Genomic DNA, 11,005 nt, shown 5'->3' with positions numbered 1-11,005 from the left:
TTGCTAGAATCTTATTGGATGTTTTGACTTCATGTTCCTAAAAAATTGGAGGTATGAAAAATCTAAGGATTTTTGTTGCTTTGTAGGTGGCTACTAGGTACCTTCACAAACATCGGAGATGCTGTGTTTGACTATTTGTAGGAGTGGGGACATTGGCAACACAATGTTTACTGCTACGTAGGCATTGCATCACTTGCAAGAAGGATTGGTCAATTTTCAATGCTTGTCTAGGGCCGGCTCAATGTGCCTACCTTCCAATTTAGGCTCGATATTGATGTTTCGTAGGGTAGATAGAGCTCATGTAACTAATATCCGGAGCAGGTGACAGAGAAAATTCATCCATTGGGGCCACCTTTACCGATGCAACAATCCGGGGGGGGGGGGAATAATAGCTCCACATACAACTTTCACGGCCCCAGTCTTGGCATGGCCTGCAGCAGCAGCTGGACCATCCCCCAGTGCATTCAGTGCCTCCACATCTGAGGCCCCACCTGGAGTTGATCCATTGCCCTGCACACTACCTACAGGCCTCCCACATATGGTTCATACCCTCTACCATTTGGAGGAGTTCCCCCATCATTTGGTGCACTACCCCCATTGACACAGCCTTTGTTTCCTCCAGGAGCATATGGCCCTTCACCACCCTTATTTCATCCACCTCACCCATGATGTATCCCCACCCCATATGTATTTACTTTTTGATGCAATGGAACACATAGTTTTGGGGTTTGCTATATCAAATATACAATAATTGTGCGTGATGCACTTCTCTTTGTCTTATCAATAGTGTATTGAATGCAACCATGGAGGTAAATCATGTTTTTGTTTGATTGTAAGTTGGCCCAGAACGTGCAATCTTCAATGTTACATTTTAGTTGAAAAGTGAGTGGAAGGCATGTAGCTAATGGTTCTAGACTCTGGAATAGCCGAGAGAGGTAGATAAAGAATCATTTAGGAATCCGCTCGCCCGATTCTTAAAAAGCGCTCATCAAAAATTGCTCACCCAAAAATTGCGTCCCTTTTGTAGCAAGGGACACCTTATAGCAAGCCTCCTACTCGACAAAAGCTATAAATAAGAATTGTGTTCTCACATATTTTCACATTGTGTTGAGAATACTTTGCTGCTTTTGAGATGTTTACTTCTCCTTAGAGAAGGGAATCAAGAAGCCACTTAGAGATAAAAAAACTCAAGCCAATTTACAAGATAATTGTTGGAATTAAGGTTGCAAGGATGCACAGAGAGCTTGGAGAAAATGAAGAAGCTCAAGGCACACAACAGAGAGTGTATTGTTTAGTGCACAAATGGAAATATATGTGATCCTAAGTGTGTTCACGCACATCGCTCCCACATACATGGCAACAAATCCCCCTTAGGAGTGATGCGATGAACGAGAGCTGGCACATAGTGTATAGGGAACTGCCCTGCCCTTAGGATATGATCAATCCACAAAGGGAAACTAGCCCAAAGCATTGTGGAAAGCTTTGAACTGTCATGAGGCAATACCTTTGTGAACAGATTTGCAAGGTTGTCCCGTGTCAATACATAAGCCAAGCTGATCTCTCCCGCTGAGAGTCTCTCTCTAACATAGTGATAATGCACCTAAATGTGATTTGTGCGAGCATGAAAGGCTAGGTTCCTCACAACTTCCAATGCGTTTTTACTCTCGGGGGGTTCACTATGTTATCATGTTAATGTATAACGTGAGTTCGAAAGGAGGGGTTTTAAAATGCAAAAAAATTAGGCAATTTAACAGAGATACATTAAAATAAGGGGTTTTTATATTCAATTTTGGAAAAAAATCCTAAAATAAGAGGTCATTTTATTCATTCAGACATGTTAAAAGAGGGTTTTTTTTAAATATCCCGCGAATGCACGTTATATAGGGGGGTACTGAATGGTGAACCCCCCAAGCTTTTACTGCTAGTGTAGATTATGTTGTTAGTATCTTGTCCAACACCCAAATCAACCATAAGGTGGCTGAGCCATACACAATCAAACATAGCGTGTGTGTGTGTGTGTGTGTGTGTGTGTGTGTGTGTGTGTGTGTGTGTGTGTGTGTGAGTGAGAGAGAGAGAGAGAGAGAGAAAGGAGAGAGAGACGAGAGAGAGAGAGAGAGTGGCGGCGGGGGGGGCGGGGGGGGGGGGGGGGGGGGGGGGGAGGGGGGGGGGGGGGAGAGGGAGAGAGGTGGGGACAGGGAGAGGGAGACATGCCCTACATGAACATACCTGCCTACCATGATACATACACTCATCTATCCCATGGATTATGATGTTTTATTTCAAAAGATGGCATCACATCATCAACATCAGATAGATATTGCGGCTAGAAGATTTAGAGTACCATCAAGGTTAGGGTTGTGTGTGTGTGTTGTGTGTGTGTGTGTGTGTGTGTGTGTGTGTGAGAGAGGAGTGAGAGGGGGGGGGGGGGGGGGGGGGGGGGGGGGGGGGGGGGGGGGGGGGGAAGAAGATATGGAGGGAGGGAAAGAGAGAGATAGCGGGGGGGGGGGGGGGGGGGGGGGGGGGGGGAGCGAGCGCCTACATGAAAACTCATCCATCCCATGGATTATGATGTGTTATTGGACAGATGCGTGCATCATCACATCGATAGAGATTGAAACTGATAGATTTAGAGGAGTACTAACAAAAGCTAGGGTTGTGAGAGAGTGACGTGTGGCAAGAGGGAGAGAGAGGAGAGAGAGAGGGGGGGGGGGGGGGGGGGGGGGGGGGGGAATGCCTTCTTTTTTTTCTTCTTTAAAAGAGGGAAAGAGTGGGGGGGATAGGGGGTGCTTTGTTTAGGAAAAAAGAAGAGAGAGAGAGAGAGAGAGAGAGGGAGAGGAGAGACGAGAGAGAGAGAGAGAGGAGAGAGAGAGAGGGGGGGGAGGGGGGGGGGGGGGAAAAACATGGGGAGAGAGGGGTGGACAGGCGGGGGACACACACACACACACAAGGAGGAGAGAGAGAGAGAGAGAGTGAGAGAGAGAGAGAGAGGAGAGAGAGAAGAGAGGGCATGTGTATAGAGTGATAGGAAAAAGAGAGAGGAAGAAGGGAGTGGAGGATCCTTGTGGAAGGGAGTCGGGTTGCTAGAAGATAAGATGGAGGAAGGGAAGGCAGTTATAGGAGTAGATGGAGAGAGGAGGTGGAGGATGTTAGAGGAGGAGGTTGAGGAGGAGGAGCAAGGGAATAGGAGGACGCACATGGGCGGCGAGAGGAGGAAGGGGAGGTAGGGACGGCGGTCCTATAAAAAAAAAAGCTCGCTTCAAATCTCACTTCGTTGAGCTCGCTCGAATACCTAACTCGCTCAATAGTGGTTAAAAGCCGCGTAGGAATCCACTATTTGGACCATAGCTCTCGACGGTGATGCCCCACCTGCACGAAGCAGGCACACTGTTGAAAAATCCCTATTCTACTTACTCAATTGCAATTAATAATACCAACCATTTATAGTCATCTTGAGGACCTCTCTTCTTGAGCAAGAAAAGAGAAAACAATGGCTCCATCTCTGATACCAATTAAGATTTTATATGGTTCTAGTATTGTGGATTTCTTTTAGCGTAAAAAGTGTGAATGGAGAAAATAACATAGACATAGTTAGTATTTCATTAAGAATAGATTCCTAATGAGCATAGCAAGAGTGCTAAATTGGAGAGAGCAACAAAAACATAACACATAGTTAGATAGGCATGAACAATACTTCAAAAAGAGAGAGAAATTAAGCTATTGACAACACTTGAGATCGGATTTACATGGCCGGTCCCCCTTCCAAAAGGCTTTGTATTGTAGGTTTCCCCCATCAAGGGAGACATTTTACGATACAATACTTTTTGTTCCTTCAATAATTTGCTGGTGCAATGAAGATCAAAGCTTCAAGCACCAAGCTTACACTTGAAAAACACAACATTAATTCCCTCACGGTCTCAGACCCAAGCCCTCACACACCTTCGAAGATGGTGAGAGCTAGCGGGGTATGAGAGTAGACCTAGAGGAATAAGAAGTATTCTTACCGAGAAAGAAGTATTTCTCCTCACATAATCACTCTTAATAGCTTAGCATAGCTTCGTAATTAGCATGGTAGAGGAGATGAGCATGCATTGAAGCTTGGCTCTTGGTTAGATTTGCATCACAAAGCCAAGAGTTTGTGGTGTAGGCCTCCCTTCTCAAAAGCTTGGAGAAGATGATGAGCTTTCCATTAAAGCTTGGAGAAGGAGAGAGAGTTCTTTGCTCCACACATGAGTTGTGCGAGTGTGTGTATGATAAGGCCTTGCAAAAATCAGCCTCTCTCTCTCTCTCTCTCTCTCTCTCTCTCTCTCTCTCTCTCTCTCTCTCTCTCTCTCTCTCTCTTGGTCGACCCCTCTTGCTAATTGCTCATGCTGGCATCCCATTGGCCCCTGTAAATATTAGCCAATAATAAATTAGAAGCATAATTGCTAGTCTTGTAACATGTGTCCCCCTTTCCACTTTTGTGAGAGCTTTAGGTATTTAATAATTCACTCATTGGACTCTTAGTCTTCTAGCCAATAGGAATCAGGCAAGCCATTGGACTGCTGAATGCTCATTGGACCCCTTGGGAGATCGTCCCAATAGTCTTCTAGAGAGCTTAATTTCTATTGGTTCTTTTATCAAATGGTTTTAAATGAATTAAACTAAGTTTACTCTACCCTAATTCTCATTGTTCCACCTCTATGGCCATCCAATAGGATTTGAATGCAACTTGGGGGCAACTGGCCTAGGAACCTAACATATGTCCACTATGCTCTTTGTGTAAAGGGAGCTTGGAAGAGAGAGAGAGAGAGTGTGTGTGTGTGTGTGTGTGTTTCTCTCTCTCATCCCCTACAAAAATGGCTCGCCCCCTCCTTGATAGGGATGTGGGAAGACTTTTGAGTCTTCCCACAAGCATCCAAATTTCCCTAAGGCTTGACCATCGAGCATTTCATTTAATTTTGGAACCTTAGCTTTATGAAAGTCTTAATGGGCCGAACCTTAGGGTCTTTGAAGCCCATTGATGCACATTGCTCTTTTGCAGATGGCCCCTCTTTGGATCCCTATTTTCCCTCCTTTGGATCCCTACTGAGATCGGTCTTAGTAGCCTTACCAATATTCTAGCTATTTCTCCCCTGGTACTTCCCCATATTAAATGATCAGTTTAACATGAGAAAATCATTTAGGAGAATTAAATATTAGTTATTATGATATGGTTTTATCCATTGTAGCCACTAAGATTGCATATTTTCTAGTCCTTACATTTTTTAAAAGATCTGTAAAAGTCTAAGGTTCCAGTAAAATTTTAGTCTAGGTTTCAAGGGTCTAGATTTTTTGATTTCACAAGAACCCACTTGTTTTGAAGATGTTGTCAAAGATGAGAAATGGTGGCAAGCTATGGATGAGGAGGTGGCTACCCTTGATGCAAATGGAACATGGGAGTTAGTGACATTACCACAAGGAAAGAAGGCAATTGGATGCAAATGAGTTTACAAGATAAAGAATAATTTTGATGGCAGACTGAGTAGGTACAAGGCAAGGCTTGTGGTCAGTGGGGCTATGCACAAACGTATGGGATTGATTATGAGGATACATTCATCCATGTAGCCAAGATGGCTACCGTTCACATATTTATTGCAGTGATTGTAGCTTTAGGATGGGTGTTGAAATAGATGGATGTAAAGAATGATTTCTTGAATGGAGATTTGGAGAGGAAGTTGTGTACATGATGCAGTCACAAGTTTATGTGAATATGAGGCTATGTGACCTTGTATGCAGGTTAAAGAAAGTTCATTATGGGCTGAAGCAAGCACCTAGAGCTTGGTATGAGAGAATTGTGACACTCCTCATGTCTTTGGGTTTTGAGATGTCTAATGCATATCATTCATTGTATGTGCGAAAGAATGAAGCAAGAATTGTGGTGATATTCATCAATGTGGATGACTTGATCATTGGAGGTGATAATGTGGCTGAAGTAGACAATGTACGTGCTCTGTTTATGTAGGAGTTTGAGATGAAAGACTTGGGAGACTTACGGTATTTATTGGGCATTGAAATTGTTCACACAAAAGAGGGTGTATGGATGTCATAAACACAATACGCTTTGGAACTGTTGAAAAAGTATGGTATGGATGATTATAAGCCTCTTGCAATGCCCTTAGATCAGAGTTTGAAGTTTGGGAATAATGCATGACAATTGCTTGAGAATGCTACCATGTACATGAAGATGGTTGGTAGCTTAATCTCCTTGACTATCTAATGTCCAGACTTGAGTTACATAGTTAGATTGGTAAGCCGGTTTATGCAGTCTCCTAGGAAGCCACACTTGGTGTGAGACCCAAGCAACTACCTTGAGGATTCTCCACACTACCACCCTATTATATAATCCCTTGGTTGTCTATATCTAAAATCCCATGTCCACATCTAGCAGCCAGCCCTTGGCCTGCTGGGTCTGTAACCTCCCTGGGTTTGCCATTAGCCTTACATTACTTCCCCTTGGAGAAGTGTTTTCGTGCTCAAAAACAAAAGTGGGAAACTTCTTCTTAAGAACACTAATTTTTTTTGTAGTGGCATCCTTCATGGTTCCATCTGCACGTTTGACTGAAACACGGTTCAATAGGAGGTTCAATGAAATCAAGAAGAGCATCTTGATTTTCCACATTGTGCCCTTTTGCAACTGTCTTGTGTAACCAGCCCATATCCAACATAGCCTATGGAGTCCATTTAAAACTCACTTGAGTATGCTAAATGAAAGAAAACCTCTTCTCACTTTCCATGAACATAATTGACTAACCTAATTCATCAACAAAGGATAAATCCTTGACTTATTAGCATTCTTCATCAGTAAACAACCCCACCATAACTGGTGTTCAAGGTTGAGAAGCCGACTTAAACACGAGGAGACTAAACTTAGTCGCAAACATGCTTTGCCTTATACTAAGCAAGCTCCAAGTAGAGAGATATTTTTCCAATTGGATTGCTTGGTGCTAACGTATGCGCTTAGCATATCCTTTAGGGATAACTGCTAGTAATGAGGTCTATTTTTCCACCATTTACAAAAAGTCCTCCAAAATGAGTGGACAATGCCTTGCATTATTGCTGATTAATCAATAATTATAGGAAGAACCATTCTGGGTAACCGTAGTGAGCTAATCTACAATTACTCAAACCGAGCAATGACCTCTATTGGTGATTGATAGATTCACAATTAATCTCATAGAGATATTGCACATAGAGTGCAAAATGCTTTAGAAGCTAGTAATGTCATGAATGTGCATGCCACTCCAAATCAGCCTTTGCTAAACACTAGGGCCCATAACACCTAGTGTGCATACATTCAACAAAAAACAGATCCAAACCTACATATCCATAACCGTACTTGCCAATGCTTATGGCTAATATTATGCTCGGCTCATTGGGAAAGAATTAAATACCTCCCATGTGAAAAACATGGTAACATAATTGGACCATAATAGAATGTGAAAATTCATCACATCTAGGTGTTGAGATGTCAAGCTCAACATGTACGACTCCTGGATGACTATCACCGAGACAATCATCATCACTGGAGTGCCTTGGTGGATACACATGTCTTCGCCAATTGATACGACAGCTAGACTACACCGATTTGGTCTACCTACCAGAGTAATGGCACACTTGCCTACTCACCTCACTCATCAGAGGTTCATACTAGACCATTGTACTAGCTTCCCTTTAAGTTGTATTTTTCCCTTATGGTTTTGTAGACCTCTTATCTTGAGTTTGTGAAGAAAAAGAAGTACAATCTTTTGCCTTCGTCTTTGTGTGTGTGTGTGTGTGTGTGTGTGTGTGTGTGTGTGTGTGTGTGCTTGCAAGAGCTCAAGCTCTCTCCTTCTATCTCTTGACATGGTATAAGAGCCTGGTTATGTCTAAGGAGCTTGGAGTAGCAAGTAGGAGCAGCCTAGGAAGCGACTTCGATATTCCCGGGAGCTGTCATCAATGATCTCCGATTCAGGTGATTCCACTTGGCGAGTGTGCTTCTCAGGTTTCTATATAGTCCTTTGGACTGAGACTATGCAGCCAGATTTCTATTCCGAGCGCGTTTCGACCCCCGTATTGGAGTTAGAGTGCATTCTCATGCTAAAACGCTAACGTTCAAGATTCTGCAGATCTACATATAGGTGGTGCAAAAAGCTTTGGTTTGGCTACAGTGTGCACAAACACTGTTTAGTACAGTGAAATAGGTGTATGTATGTAGATTGTGGTTACAAGTGGTAATCGACTATTTTTAGTAGGCTGCTCAAAGACTGTGTAAAGGGTTGGAAACATGCCGTCCAACAATGATGGACTTAACCAAGTTGTCAGTGAGAAGTTGGACAAGGACAACTTCCATGCTTGGAAGTTCAGAATGACCAATTTCCTTATGGAAATTGTTATTGGGACTAAATTGGTGGAGAGCATGAGGTAGCACCACTATTGCCAGAGAAAGGTGCGACTGTTGCACAAATTAGGCATTTGAAGGTTGGAACTAGGGAGCTCTGAAGGTCATGTACTAGCTTTCTATCAGTGTACATGAACTATGATTTGGCATATACAGGATACTCAATCTCCTAAGGAGGCTTGGAACACTTTGTTGTCACTGGATGTGACCAACACAAAGGCAAGGAAGCTACAGTTGAAGACTGAGCTGAATACTATGCAGAAGAAAACCCTATCCATTAATGACTATTTGCTGAAGATAAAGAATATATGTGAGTCACTTGCATCGATTGGTGTTACAGTCGATGATGATGATAAAGTAGAAGTCTGTCTGCGAGGTTTGGGTCCTGAGTACTAACAGTTCAAAATTGGTATCCATCTTCGAGAGAACATTCCCTCATTTACAAATTTGGTGTCCTTATTGATTGTGGAAGAGAAGGAACTTGAGGAAGACTCCTCTACGCAAAGCTTGTATACAAGGTCACGTAGCCTCATATTTGCATGACCTTGTGGCTGCTCCATATACACAGTTTCCTCCAAATCTCCATTCAAAAATGTTTTCTTTACATCCATTTGTTTCAACACCCATTTTAATGTGGCAGCCACTGCAAGAAACACACGAATGGGAGCCATCTTAGCTACGGGTTGAACGTCTCCTCATAATCAATCCCATAAGTATGTGCATAACCTTTGGCCACAAGTCTAGCCTTGTACCTGCTCACACTGCCATCAACACTATGCTTTATTTTGTAAACCAACTTACATCCAATTGCCTTCTTATCCTTTGGTAATGACACCAATTCCCACATTTCATTTGCATCAAGTGCAGCCATCTCTTCATCCATAGCTTGCCTCCATTTTTCATCCTTGACAGCATCCTCAAAACATGTGGGTTCTACTTCCTCTGCAATCTTTGCCATAAATGCAAAATGACGAGCCACATAACTATCATAAATCAATCTCCACAGGATTTCTTGCTCTTTATGACCTGCATGGTCTAGGATCACCTCTAGGTGCCCTATTCCCTGCTTGCATTCTTCTTGCACCCGGAGTCTTCACAGAGGGTATGCCAAACTCCTCATCCAAACTCTACTAAGAACCACTGCTATTGCCATCATCATAACCAACACTCAAAATTGGAAACTTAGAGGCATCATCAACTTTTTCCTTTCCTTTCTTTAATACATTTGAAGAGTTTGCAGGACTCACTCTTTCACGTAACCTGCCACTCCAAGGATTCTCTCCATGGCTTGCACTAGAGGACCCTTGCAGCCCACTCAGAACTTAAGACTGCGCACCTGTATTTTCTGCAGCCACATTCTCTCTTACATCAGCCCCCAAATCATCTTTTACATCAGCATACCAACTTGCCATTTCATAAAAAACAACATCCTTGCTCACCGTCACTTTACTTGTGATAGGATTATAACACTTGTAGCCTTTCTGCTCAAGGGAATAGCCAGTAAACACACAATTTTCAGCTTTTGGATCAAGCTTGCTTCTTAGCTCATCTGATACATGCACATAAGCAATACATCCGAACACTTTAAAATCTAACACAAGCCTCATAATGTAGACACCTGTAGCAACAACTTTAGCCCAACAACAATGAGACATGTTCTTCTAATTTATCAATGCTCTAACCACTTCTGCAATGTGCCCGTTCTTCCGCTCAGCAACACCATTTTGCTATAGAGTATACCTGCATGAAGACTGCCTTTGAATTCTATGCTTTTTCACAAAACCATTGGATTCATTGGAGAAGTATTCTCCCCCTCCATCTGACCTTAGGCACTTTACATGTTTCCCAGTCTGTTTTTCAACCATAACTTTGAAATTAAAAAATTCATAAACACCTCACTTTTCTGCTTCATGAAGTAGACCCATACTTTCCTCGTATGGTCATCAATGAAACTCACATAGTATCTACATCCACACATAGATGCAGTCTTTGTTGGACCCCATACATCTGTATGCACTAAATCCAATGCATTCCTCCTTACATGCTTATCATGAGGAAATGATGCTTTTGCCTGCTTTCCAAATTGACAATCTTCACATACTTTTTGCATTTTAGCCACTCAAAACATCAATAAACCTGTAACCATCTCTTTAGTCTGCATCATTTTCAACCTCTGCAAATTTACATGACCAATACATTTGTGCCAAATCTCTATATCTGGAACAACATTTGCACCTCGTGCAAACATGGCAGCATTCACCTTGGGCACATTTACATCCAAAGTAAACAATTTTGCCCACTTTCTTTCCTTCCGCAACCAGCCTTCCATCCTTCTTATGCTCTTCGACAAAGAGACCATCGGAGTTAAACCTGATATGTAAACCATGCTCAACCATTTCCCCAATAGAAACCAGGTTCTTTGTAATGTTGTATACATGTAGTACATCTATCAAGTACTTCACTTTACCATCTGTCATAGATAATGACACATTTCCCGTATGCATAATAAAATGTGCAATATCATCCCCAGTTTCTACATAACTAGGAATTTGTAAAGTCTGCATTTCCTTAAACCATTCACCATGGTTGGTCATGTGATTCGATGCACTA

The 11,005-nt window shown here is 42.5% G+C and overlaps 1 protein-coding gene across 1 annotated transcript; it reads right to left on the bottom strand.

The window, feature by feature from the left end:
* Positions 1-8,254: 8,254 nt before the first annotated feature.
* Positions 8,255-9,278, bottom strand: LOC147431570 (uncharacterized). The gene is made up of 3 exons (XM_086493684.1): positions 9,197-9,278; positions 8,911-9,038; positions 8,255-8,449 (listed from the first exon to the last, which is right to left on the bottom strand). The coding sequence occupies exons 1-3, from the start codon at positions 9,276-9,278 to the stop codon at positions 8,255-8,257; spliced, it is 405 nt and encodes a 134-aa protein (XP_086349810.1).
* Positions 9,279-11,005: the final 1,727 nt, after the last annotated feature.

Source organism: Adiantum capillus-veneris, chromosome 21 (genome assembly GCF_014529385.1).
Source record: "Adiantum capillus-veneris isolate H3 chromosome 21, ASM1452938v2, whole genome shotgun sequence".
Taxonomy (NCBI): domain Eukaryota; kingdom Viridiplantae; phylum Streptophyta; class Polypodiopsida; order Polypodiales; family Pteridaceae; genus Adiantum; species Adiantum capillus-veneris.
Note: the sequence above shows the minus strand (reverse complement) of the source record. Positions and strands in the feature narration are given on the sequence as shown.

Bases quoted from the DNA above. Each gene is read 5' to 3' on its own strand.
- LOC147431570 (XM_086493684.1), bottom strand. From the start codon at position 9,278: ATGGATGAAGAGATGGCTGCACTTGATGCAAATGAAATGTGGGAATTG. The intron at 9,039-9,196 runs GTAAGTTGGTTT...TGTTTCTTGCAG, and splicing joins GGATAAGAAGGCAATTGGAT to TGGCTGCCACATTAAAATGG. The intron at 8,450-8,910 runs GTATACAAGCTT...TTTGTGCAACAG, and splicing joins ATATGAGGCTACGTGACCTT to TCGCACCTTTCTCTGGCAAT.